Source organism: Rhinopithecus bieti, unplaced genomic scaffold, assembly GCF_001698545.2.
Source record: "Rhinopithecus bieti isolate Rb0 unplaced genomic scaffold, ASM169854v2 scaffold_6708, whole genome shotgun sequence".
Taxonomy (NCBI): domain Eukaryota; kingdom Metazoa; phylum Chordata; class Mammalia; order Primates; family Cercopithecidae; genus Rhinopithecus; species Rhinopithecus bieti.
In genome coordinates this window covers 6,293,760-6,306,150 of record NW_016806329.1, presented here as the reverse complement: position 1 = coordinate 6,306,150, position 12,391 = coordinate 6,293,760, and the positions used below count along the sequence as shown (strand labels likewise).

The 12,391-nt window shown below is 36.0% G+C and overlaps 1 protein-coding gene across 1 annotated transcript in view; it reads left to right on the top strand.

The window, feature by feature from the left end:
- The window catches only part of GRID2 (glutamate ionotropic receptor delta type subunit 2), a 723,504-nt gene that overhangs the window by 22,724 nt on the left and 688,389 nt on the right, over positions 1 to 12,391 (top strand). The window contains exon 2 of the mRNA XM_017875509.1: positions 1,663 to 1,868. Within this exon, the coding sequence (XP_017730998.1) occupies positions 1,663 to 1,868 (206 nt within the window). The remainder of the gene's footprint in view (positions 1 to 1,662; positions 1,869 to 12,391) is intronic.

Genomic DNA, 12,391 nt, shown 5'->3' with positions numbered 1-12,391 from the left:
CACCTTTATTATGCCAGCTCTTTTATTTCATCCTCTGCCCTAGCTGAGGATTTTATTCTTTTAACCTGCTTTGATGGTAACATCCTGGGTTTACAACATAATTAATGATAAGAAATGTAAGGTAGAATTTATACAGTATATATGTTGTAAAGATTTTGAAAGTCATCAGATAATGAAACATATAATATTTACAACAACTATTTTAAAATGAAAGTAATCAGAAGAAGAAAGCAAAATTGTTATTTTAGTCAATTTGTAACCTTTTAAATATAAATGTTTATAAAAGTAAATGTAGTTTTCAAATTTTTGGCTATTTGTTTTATTGTTCTGTGGGTTTACTTATTGCTTTTTCTGGTTTGTATGTTGAAAGATACATAATTTAACTATTGCCATTGAGAGGCAAATTTTATATGCAGGCAAACAGGCAAACACACACTATTAAGGATTTTGAGATCTAGTCTACTCATAAGTTCCCTACAATCCCATTTACTTGTTTCTCCAGTATTTGCCCTTTAAATATTTTATTCTTTGGAATATGTAATGAAAAATATAGTTTATGATATAGTAAAAGAAAATCTACTATATTAAGATTATTACATAATCTATATTAAGCTTGTGTTGTGCCAGATACTTAATTCAGATATCTTCTTCTATAAACAAGCAATCTGATACCACAAAGAAATATTTGTGATATTTCAGACACTTATTGTTACTTAAATACACATCAAAGTACAAATGATAAACTCTTTAGATTGAATTTTATTTTTCTTATTTAAACGTGACATGAATACTGAATGTTTTAATTTGATACATTTCTAGAACTTTGCTTATTTTGGAATGAGTATGTAAATATTTTGCTGATCATCATAAATTCAAAAATGTTGCTTAACATTTTCTAAAATGCTGAAATAAATATTAAAAAAATATGTTTTGCACATTAAATATATTCTCCTTACTAAGGCAAATTTGGTGTCTCCTACCAACTTTTCCAAATTTAACTAAGGAGGTATTACTCATTAAATAGATTAAAATGCAGCTTTTATTTGTGGTCTAAGTGACCTGAGCCCTTCGAAGATAACCTTTCGAAGCTTTCTGTTTAACTGATAAAAGTCAAGCTTAGTGATACTGTTGCCTGTTTTAACATTCATAATCTTGATTCAGATTCATCTGTCATCAATGATATTCATGCTTACATGAGGTTAATATTACCCTTTAAAATGCTAAGGAAAATAGGAATGTCTTTCCCTTATTCATGTTTTGCTCTAGAGAAATGAGGCATCTCTCCAACCACCTCCCTGTGCCCTCACCCAACATTCCTAGCATGGATATCATTTAGGTTCCATGTAGATATAAAGAAATCTATTTTAAAAATAACAGTTCCTACATTTTTCATGTGAACACATCAAAATGTGCCAAACCTTAAACATATTTGAGAGTTCCATCAGCTACTCAAGTAATGATAAGAAATGTAAGATAGAATTTTTACAGCATATACTCAATTGGTAATTGAGTAGCTGATGGAACTCTCAAATATGTTTAAGGCTTGGCACATCTTCAGAGAGCCTACAATGTGGAAAAATATTCTGATATAGGTGAAATAGCTTATGCCTTCCTTCTGTACAATAATTCACATGTATTTTGATGGGCTTTTGATGTTTCCAGATATCCGTGGAATACAAGAGTTCTTGGACAAAGTGTCTCAGCAGGGAATGGATGTTGCACTTCAGAAGGTAGAAAACAACATCAATAAAATGATCACCACTCTCTTTGACACCATGAGAATAGAAGAACTGAATCGCTATCGAGACACTCTTAGGCGAGCGATCCTTGTTATGAATCCTGCCACAGCCAAATCCTTCATTACTGAGGTAAGTGAAAGTTGTCTTGGGGTGAGAGTTGTGCAAAAAAATTAAAAGCTTTGGAATAGATCCTACAGAGGAGATGAAAATTAAGAGCAGTGCGAAGGAATTAATTACACAACTTTTGTTAACACTAATGGAGGTAGCATAGGGCTTGCCTTGCTCATCTCATTTACCCCTTACTGTCCAGTTAATTGCTGAGAACATTTGTATTTGTATATATTTGGGCACACAGACAGAACAATTTTAAGAAGTCTTATAGAAGTTTAAAAGTGCCGTTGACCTGAATGAATCTGGCAAGATCAAGAATAAATTCACAAGTACATAGCTCTCTAACTAATCTTTAGTATTTTTTTGTAATTTAAAATTTTACTTCTGAAAAAAAAATGTACTTGAATCAGGATATCATTTTATAAACATGATTACTGTTACAAAAACATATACAGATTTATATCTTCCCTGTGAACTTTGTACCAACACAAATGATTGTCTGAAACTCCGTAAAATGATGACTACTGTATATTTTACGATGCTACATCTTCAAATTTTTAATTGTATCTGTTCATTTAGTTAGAAGCTCTGAAATTTAGTAAAAATACAGTTAAGACTTTCCAGTGATTGGTGTAACATTTCTATGTTCTGAAATGCCTGCTATTGCCTTGTAAAAGTTTATTGTCAAGTCTTTATGCCCTACTTCAAGTTTTTAATGTTACGTAATGGTAGAACTGGTCATGACCTTACATACTTTCACATGAGATTTTAAAAAACATTTTAAATTAGGGGGAGGGAATTTATTTGTTTAATACTCTTTTTTTTTTTTTTTCCTTGTTTAACTATTATGCTTCTGTTAGCTCCTGAAGTACTGCTATAAAGCTTCCAAATTAGGAACATGTTAGAAGTTCTTTGACACTCACTATATAGTTGGTATCAAAAAAACATAAGGCAGAATTATAGTCACTAAGAGGGTTAAAACTTGTGAAAACCGTCAGTAATACTAATTTTTCATTTTAATGGAAATTCATTATGCAGTTTGAAGACAAATATAACATTTTCTTTTGAGTTCAGCACAAGACTAGAGACATCTTATTGAACTACTATATACTATATTTTTTTCATAATATAATATATTTCCAGTTTTAAAGAAGTTGGTTCCTTCCTTCAAGAAACAAATCTGGAAGGTGGAAGCAAGTTCACAGAGAATGTAATATAAATTAGGATGTTAAAATTGCAATAGATGAGGTTGAAGCATCTATGGTCATTTTTGTTGAAGGAGATGAGAGGAAACTTCACTGAGCAGGTATATTTGAACTAGACTTCGTGTCATGGGTTAGGAATTTACAAAAGAGAAGTGGTATTGATATGGTTTTGCTCTGTGCCCCCACCCAAATCTCATCTTGAATGGTAATCCCCATGTGTTGAGGGAGGGACCTGGTGGGAGGTGAGTGGATCATGGGGGTGGTTTCCCATGATAGTGAGGGAGTTCTCACGAGATCTGATTGTTTAAACGTGGCAGTTTCCCCTGCGCTCTCACTCTCTCCTGCTGCCTTGTGAAAAAGGTGCTTGCTTCTCCTTCCACCATGACTGTTAGTTTCCTGAAGCCTCCTCAGCCATGTGGAACTGTGAGAAAATTAAACTGCTTTCTTTTATAAATTGCCCATCTTGGGTAGTTCATTATAGCAGAGATAATGCTAGTGTATTCTTTGCTAGAACTGCCATAGGCTTAAACAACAGAAAGTTTGCATCTCACAGTTCTGGAGACTAGAAATCTAAAATCAAGATGTTGGCAAGGTTGATTTCTTCTGAGGGGTGCAAGGGAAGGAATTGTTCTAAGCCTCTCTCCTTGGCTTGTAGATGAATTGTCTCTTTCCAATGTCTATTCACATTTTCTTCTCTTCCTGTATGTTTGTGTATCCAAATTTCCTTTTTCTATAAGGGCATGAGTCATTTGGAGGAGGGTTCACCCTAATGACCTCATTTTAATTTGATTATCTCTGTAAAGACCTTATCTCCAAATAAGGTCATATTCTAAGGTACTGGGTATTAGGAATTCAACATATAAATTTGAGAAGGAGGTAATGATGACACAACTTTACCCATAGCAGGTGCCATTAGTTGTTATGAGCAAATAAGGCAGAGGAGTATGTTTGAGAGTTCAATTCGGATCATGTAAAATTTGAGCTAACAGTGGATTCTTTAGGTGGTCTTAACTATGTTTCAACACCTATATAGTACTTACTATCTTCTTACTACTTACTGCTTTCTTTTCTAAGACCTTTTTAAAAAATGAACTCATATAGTCTTCATAAAAAAGCCTTTGAGTTGGTACTAACATCATCTTTGTTTTGTAGATAAGAAAACTGAGGCATATAGGGTTTAAGTTGTCAAGATGACACAACTAGGAAGAGACAGAACCGGGATTAATTCCAATACGTTTGTCTCTAGAGTTTGTATGCTTAACCTTGGTTCCCAGACAGGTTGGTTATAAATGCATGACTGGAGACCAGGAGAAAGGTCAGTGCTTGAGATGTAGTTTATTTGTTTTTCATCAGTTTAATACACATTGATTTACTAGTTTATTAGTTTTCCAGTTCATCCTAGAAACTATGCTAGGCACTAGCGATACAATGACAACAAATATCCCATTCCTCTTCTCAAGTGTATAGCCTGGTGTTGGAGAAGGAAAATTAAAGGGTATCAACATTATAAGATGCATGTAATGGTAGAACACATACGTCTCTGCTGAGGCTCCAGAGTCAACTGTGTCTGGTTCCAGAGGTTAAGTATACAGCTGTGAAATGTTGAGGAAGGAGCTTGCTATACATGGTGTCTTGAAGGAGGTGCTTCTTGAGTTGAGCATTAAAGGATATGTGGATTGGATCAGGCAGAAAAGGATGGGAAGGGCATTCTAAGCAGCAGGAAGACGGTAAACAAAAGCACAGAGGCAGGCATACAGCAAGAAGGCAAAGGGCTAGGGAAAGAATAGGAAGAGGTGGGTGTGTTGACTACCCTGTTGAGAAGTTTGGTGATGAAAGTAAGGGTAAATTATGGTTTAAAATTTTTACAAATCCCATGCGATGGATATCAGAACCAGGGAAATCTGTTTCATTTTTAGGATAAAACAAGCTGAACCTTTTACACAGGTATTGGGAAAGCAACCAGTGATGAAAAGGAGATTGTAGAATGGAAAAAGAGTATTGATGAGCTAAGACCCCAGAGTGTTAGAATTCATGAAGCTCTACCAGGGGACTTATTACCAATAACCGACAATTGTTGCTTCAAAGGTAGACAGAATTAGTTCAGACTTCATTAAAGGAATTTTCATTGATAATCCTTGTATTTCTGATCATCAATTTCAACTGATATGATCCTAACGTCTCATCTTGTCCCCCAACCTTGACCCTGAACTTTATACTTATAATAATGTATCCCTTCCATCTTGGTCCCCAAACACATAAAATCTATGATCTTTCCTTAGAGACTCTTCTGTCTTTCCTCACTCATCCACCATTCTTTTAGTAACTTATCTTTTATAATCGCTGATTTTATGTCTCCAAACTGTGGACAAGTTATTCCACAGGCATCTTAAGCAGTGATGTAGGAATGGCGGAAAGAATGTGAACTACCACCACCTCTATCCTAGCCTAAGCTCACTCTATTGTACTGTTCTCTGACCTGCAAGATGGTTCCTGTTTCTCAATTAGTTGTTTTCAGACACATCCCACCTCCTCCATGGGTTCTAGGATTGTTTCTCTTGAGTAGGAAATAGGCTGACGCTATTAGTGCTGGGAGCAGTTCATTCAAAAGAGAGGCAGAACTGAATTCGAAAGAGTGCACTGAAATTCTGAAGACATAAAGAGGAGTCATTTCTGTGTGACCTAGAGTTTTACTCAGTATAGTGGATGAGGCAGCATGTAACTAAATACTAGTATGTGAAAGAAAATTCTGTAATAGTGATGGATCAATGGTGTTCTGGAATACCGTAGGAGAACTGACTCATGCTACAGAGGGCTTAGCCAGGGCCACAACAAGTTTCGCAGATAAGGTGTGTCACCAGAATCTTGAAAAATAATAAGAATTAACCAAGCAAACAATCAAACAATGGTGGGCAAACAACTCAGAATGCGTGTGTGTGTGTGTGTGTGTGTGTGTGTGTGTGTGTATGATACATGAACAGAATTAAAAAATCAAATTATACTGAGGGTTTTAAAATTAGAAACAAGAGTCTATGTTTTCCTACCTCCAGTTATTCTTTTCAGAATTATTTATTTTTAATTTTAAAATTTAATTTGTATTTACTTTTAGCATACCCTGTGTATTTGCATTGTTCAAAATTTTAAAGATTCAACAAGACAATATCCTGCCACTGTTCCTCCAACACCTGAGTTCCTTTTTATGAGACTAATGTTTCTTATGTGGCATTCCAAGTATACACAGACACACACACACACACACACACACACACACACACACACACATTTTATTATTTTCTTACATAAATAGTTGTATACTAGGTTTAAATTCTGAGTTTGGATTTTTAAACTTACTAACTTCTAGGAGATCATTCTATTGAGACCTATGAAGTGTTCCTAATAATATTTAACGGCTATATAATATTCCCTTGGTAGATGTATTAGTCCATTCTCATGCTGCTAATAAGGTCATACCTGAGATTGGGTAATTTATAAAGAAAAAGAGGTTTAATGGACTCACAGTTCCACAGTGCTGGGGAGGCCTCAGAATCATGGTGGAAGGTGAAAGGCACGTCTTACATGGTAGGAGGCAAGAGAGAATGAGAGCCAATCCAAAGGGGAAACCCCTTATAAAACCAACAGATCTCGTAAGACTGATTCACTACCAAGAGAACAGTATGAGGGAAACTGCTCCCATGATTCAATTACCTCCCCCAGGTCCCTCCCACAATACATGGGAACTATGGGAGCTACAATTTAAGATGAGATTTGAGTGGGAACACAGCCAACCATATCAGTAGATTAAATGACTCTTAGCTCTTTAACTTTTTTGTTTTAATTTTTACTTACTCTAGTAAATATTATTGGTTGATTTATTAGTTTATCTCTTACCTACCTTTTCTTATATGGTAAGTGATGATTTACTTCATATACTTCACCCACACCTGCATGTCCTCTCAATATATTACTAGTTATAGCATAATTTTAAGTAACTTTATATAACACATTACCATACCAACTACTGTTGACAGTATAGTATCTGTAAAGACACCTCTGTAAAGGTTCATTCACTATTTTTCCACTCTTCTACGTCTCAGCTTCCATGATCCACAGATTTATCTTTATATTGAGTGTGTTGGAAGAATGTATTTTCTATTCTGTTACCAGAAATAAATTGTTCATACCTTGACTAAAAGTTGGCTTTATAAGATGAAAATCTGTAATTTGCTTTTATTTTATCACTATAAATATCGTTCACTGTACAACAAAGTATTAAGGTATGATTATGTTTAGGTTTTTATCACTCAGCTTCAGGGTTTTTTTGTTTGAGTTGTTACTTTTCTTACTTTTCTCTTTATTTCATCTTTGGCTACTAAAATTCTAAATTCTTGTTTTCAATAACAAATCTCCAAAATCCCCATTTCCTGACTGCAGCCTTTCCTCCCAAAGCCCCCCCTTTCCTGCTCTGTTTCTGGTGTATCCCTAAAAATCAGATAAATTCTAGTGGGTCAGATCCACAAATTCCTGGTTCCTGTGTCTTACAATTTCTTAGTTTCCTGCTTTGCTGGGAAATATCTTGAAGTAGCTTCTGAAGGAAGAGTGTTTTGCTTTTTTGTTTTCTTACAGAGAAAACATCTGTGTTAAATAAGCTGTGTAGAGGCAAGAATTTCAGTGCTGTTGGCCACAAGTTCAATGATAATGAATCAACAATGAATATTAAATAAAGTGCCTTTAAATAGAAATGCATAAAACCAAAGGCTGGCAGGGACCAAACTCTGTATTTCCCCTAGGAGCAGTGATTTGACATTCACGAATGCAGTGTTCGTGGGAATTTTATAGAACCTAACTACTGTGAATGACAAGCATCCACAATCATTGTCATTATTTTCACTTAAGTCCAGAAAATGTATTCATTCTGGCCGGGCGCGGTGGCTCAAGCCTGTAATCCCAGCACTTTGGGAGGCCGAGACGGGCGGATCACAAGGTCAGGAGATCGAGACCACCCTGGCTAATACGGTGAAACCCCGTCTCTACTAAAGAATACAAAAAACTAGCCGGGCGACGAGGCGGGCGCCTGTAGTCCCAGCTACTTGGGAGGCTGAGGCAGGAGAATGGCATGAACCTGGGAGGCGGAGCTTGCAGTGAGCTGAGATCCGGCCACCGCACTCCAGCCTGGGCGACAGAGCCAGACTCCGTCTCAAAAAAAAAAAAAAAAAAAAAAAAGAAAAAAAAAAAAAAGGAAAGAAAATGTATTCATTCTAACTTAATCCTTGATGAATAATATAGTTAATTACAAATTCCTAAGTTAAAAAAATATTTACCTCAGAACATCAACAGCATTAATTCATTACATAATGGTAATTTGATCATTTAGATTGAGTACATAGAAGATGGATATGGTCATTTTACTGGAGGTGGTACAAGATTTTGCATGTGTATTTATGTTACCTTGCTCTTGAATAATCATGGCAACATTAGTTGCCCCAGTTCACCTAGAAAATTCACCTATTTATTTAGAAGAGAATCCTATGCTTCTTACTTTTTTTTAAAGGGATAAATGTCAGCTTTCAAGAACATTTTGCATGTGACAGCATGTGAGAATCAACATACATTTAACTACAATCAGTCTTCTTTATTAACTGATTTAGTTTTTGCAATTTCACCTATTCACTAAACTTTATATGTAATTCCAAAATCAATCCTCAGGGCACTTTCATGATCACATATTTGCAGAGCTCAAAAACTTGAGTTGTTAGTAATTAAGGTCAAATAAAGCTGCTCTCTGCATTCTTGTTTCAGCTCCTCTATGGCAAGCAAGTGTTCTTTGCTCAATCTATTTATTTAGTGCCTTTTTCAATTTTTTGTGCTTTCATCGGTAATTTCCCTGTTTAAAATATCACCCAAACATGGTGCTAAAGTGCTAGTCTAGAGTACCTGAGCACCAGAAAGCTGTGATGTGCATTACACAGAAAATACCTCTGTTAGATAAGCTGTGTATAGGCAAGAGTTATAGTGCTGTTGGCCATGAGTTCAATGTTAATGAATCAGCAATGCATGTTACATAAAGTGCTTTTAAATATAAATACATAAAAGGCAGAGGGTTACAAGGGACCAAACCATTCCCCTAGGAGCAATGATTCAGTGTTCATAAACACAGTGTTCATAGGATTTTATAGAACCTCACTACTGTGAATGACAAGAATCCTCTATGTTATATTTTGAGCTCTCCGTCTCACACCTACCTTCTATTTGACCTTTTCAACTATCAAGACTTCTATGCCTCTGCAGGTAGAGGTCTTGATGCTTAATTGCTGCCCCTGTGACAGTCTCTAGTCTACGGCTCCTGCTACCCTACTTTGCCAGATATCACTGCTTCCTCTGATCAAATATCACTGCTTCCTTTTTATATTTCAGTAATTTAGGCAAAACACTTTTCTGATGGCCTCTGCTCCTTTTCTCATTGTTGTTGGTGTATATACCTATTCAATTTTTCATATTTTTGAAATGAATATGAATCTGGGAGTGATCCCCTTTAACTTTCTTGAGTTGAAAGGTCCAGAATATTCTTTCAGATTTTTAGAGATTAAAGCTCAACAAAGATAAGGCCAGTTTTTATAGATTTTATGAAATAATATCAAATCATGGTATTTCAGATTTGAAAAATGAAATATGTAATATTTTGTCCAATTCCAAATATATAGTTGAGTAAATTAAAGGCCTTTCTAGATCTAACTGATGTTCTTCTCTAACTTCCTCCATCTGTGTTCTGCACCTCTGCAGATTGTAGAGGACACCCAGAGTTTGAAACTGGTCAAATAGGTTGTCAGCAGGTCAAAGGGGTACAGAATTTTTGGATCCTACAAGAATTTATTGAAAATGGCTTACCATGGATTATACAATAGACAGAAAGACAAATGAAGCTAGAGAGAAACTGACAGATTAAGAAATTAGGAAAGACAGAGAAGCTAAAGGTTATGATGGGGTCAGAGACACAACCAAGTTCAGCCTTAAACAAGGAGAAGTTGAGGGGAAAAATTCTAGTAAAAGAGGGTAATAGCAGAACTTTCAACTTCACTGTTTTCTATACTTTATAAGTTAGCACGGAAAGTCACTGAAATAGTCAAGAAAAGTATTAACTTTAAAGTCAGAATAATGAGTTTTATCAAAGAAATTGCTCATTTAGCATTGTCATGTAATTGCTAAGGGGAAAAATAAGCATATCAATTCTGTTTGCATCTTTTCTTTTTGTCCCTGGAGAAATTATGTAGCATTGACTTAATTATGCTCCCTTTGAAGTCTTAGAAAGTTAATACATTAAATGTCTACACTTAGTGCTCCACCTCTCATTCAAGAGTTTCAAAGCTTTAAGAAAAATGCTGTGTATCATCCTGCTGTGATATTGGCAGAAAATTGTTACACAGTATATCTGTAAGTGTCCTTGAAATGAATATAGTGAAACAGGAGTGCTCACATGGTTTTATTTAAATATAGATTGGAATATTTTGAAAAAAAAGTTTCAATATAGGAGTAATTTTGCCTTGGTTGCTGTGTACATTATAGTCTTTCCAGAAACAATACAAAAATTTCTATATAAATTAGACATTTTGCCCATGGTCTTTAGTTTTTGGGTTTGAGAAGATGCACCAATTCTTTGAAAGCAGGAAGTTTTACTATTTATACAGCAATAGATATTGTCTCCGGTTTACACTTTTTCTTTAAATTTTCAGAAAGGAACCCTACTGTTCCATGACATCCTTTTATTTAACAATAAGAGAAGGTTATTATTATCTTGTATTCCTTAAACATACTTTATGAAATAGTTTTCATTGTATTGTACTATACCCTAGGTTCATGAGAAAAAAGAACTTTGAGGCTGTCAAACAACAAAAAGGCAAAGTTATATATTTCAAATATGTATGCGGCTTCCCAAAAATAAGCCTTTGGGAAGGTTTAGGAAACAAGAGAAGGTACCTTGTCTCAGTAGATACAGAATGATTCCTATTCATCAAAAGGAAGTGTCACTTTTGAAAAGTGTCTGTTCATAGCCTTTATGCACTTTTTGATGGGGTTGTTTTTTTCTTGTAAATTTGTTCAAGTTCCTTGTACATTCTGGGTATTAGAACTTTGTCAGATGGACAGATTGCAAAAATGTTCTCCCATTCTGTAGCTCATCATCACTGATCATTAGAAAAATGAAAATTAAAACCACAGTGGCATACCATCTCATGCCAGTTAGTATGGCAATCATTAAAAAGTCAGGGAAACAACAGATCGCGGGAGAAGATGTGGAGAAATAAGGAACACTTTTGACACTGTTACGGTGGGAGTGTAAAGTTAGTTCGACCTTGTGGAAGACAGTGTGGTGATTCCTCAAGGACTAGAACCAGAAGATACCAGTTGTGACCCGCCAATTGCTATGTGGTATTGTATATACCCAGGAAGGATGATACAATCATTGCTACCATAAAGACACACAGATTGTTATTGCAGCAGCACATATTCACAATAGCAAAGACGTGGAACCCAACCCAAATGGGGCCATCAATTAGACTGGATAAAGACAATATGAGGGCACATATGACACCATGGAATACTACCCAGCATAAAAAGAGATGAATTCATGCCCTTGCAGGGACATGGATGAAGTGGAAACCATTCATGGCTCAGGTAAACAAACACAAGAACAGGAAAAACCAAGCACCACATGTGCGCACGAAAAGCTAATAATGAGCACACATGGACACAGGGAGGGGACCATCACACACTTGGGCCTGTCGGGCAGTGGGGGGCAAGAGGTGAGAGATCATTAGGACAAATACCTAACGCATGCAGGGCTTAAAACCTAGATGATGGGGGCTGGGTGCAATGGCTCAGGCCTATAATCTCAGCACTTTGGGAGGCCAAGGTGGGCAAATCATGAGGTCAGGAGATTGAGACCATCCTAGCTAACACCGTGAAACCCCATCTCTACTAAAAATACAAAAAATTGGCCGGGCGTGGTGGCAGGTGCCTGTAGTCCCATCCACTAGGGAGGCTGAGGCAGGAGAATGGTGTGAACCCGGGAGGCGGAGCTTGCAGTGAGCCGAGATCACGGCACTGCACTCCAGCCTGGGCAACAGAGCGAGATTCCATCTCAAAAAACAAACAAACAAACAAACAAACATCCTAGATGATGGGTTGATAAGTGCAGCAAATCACCATGGCACATGTATACCTATGTAACAAACCTTCATATTCTGTACATGTATCCCAGAACTTATAATAAAAAATAATTATAATTAAAAGGGTGCCCTGAGTACTCAAATTGCTGTGATAGTTATTTAAATGACACATTTTTTATAA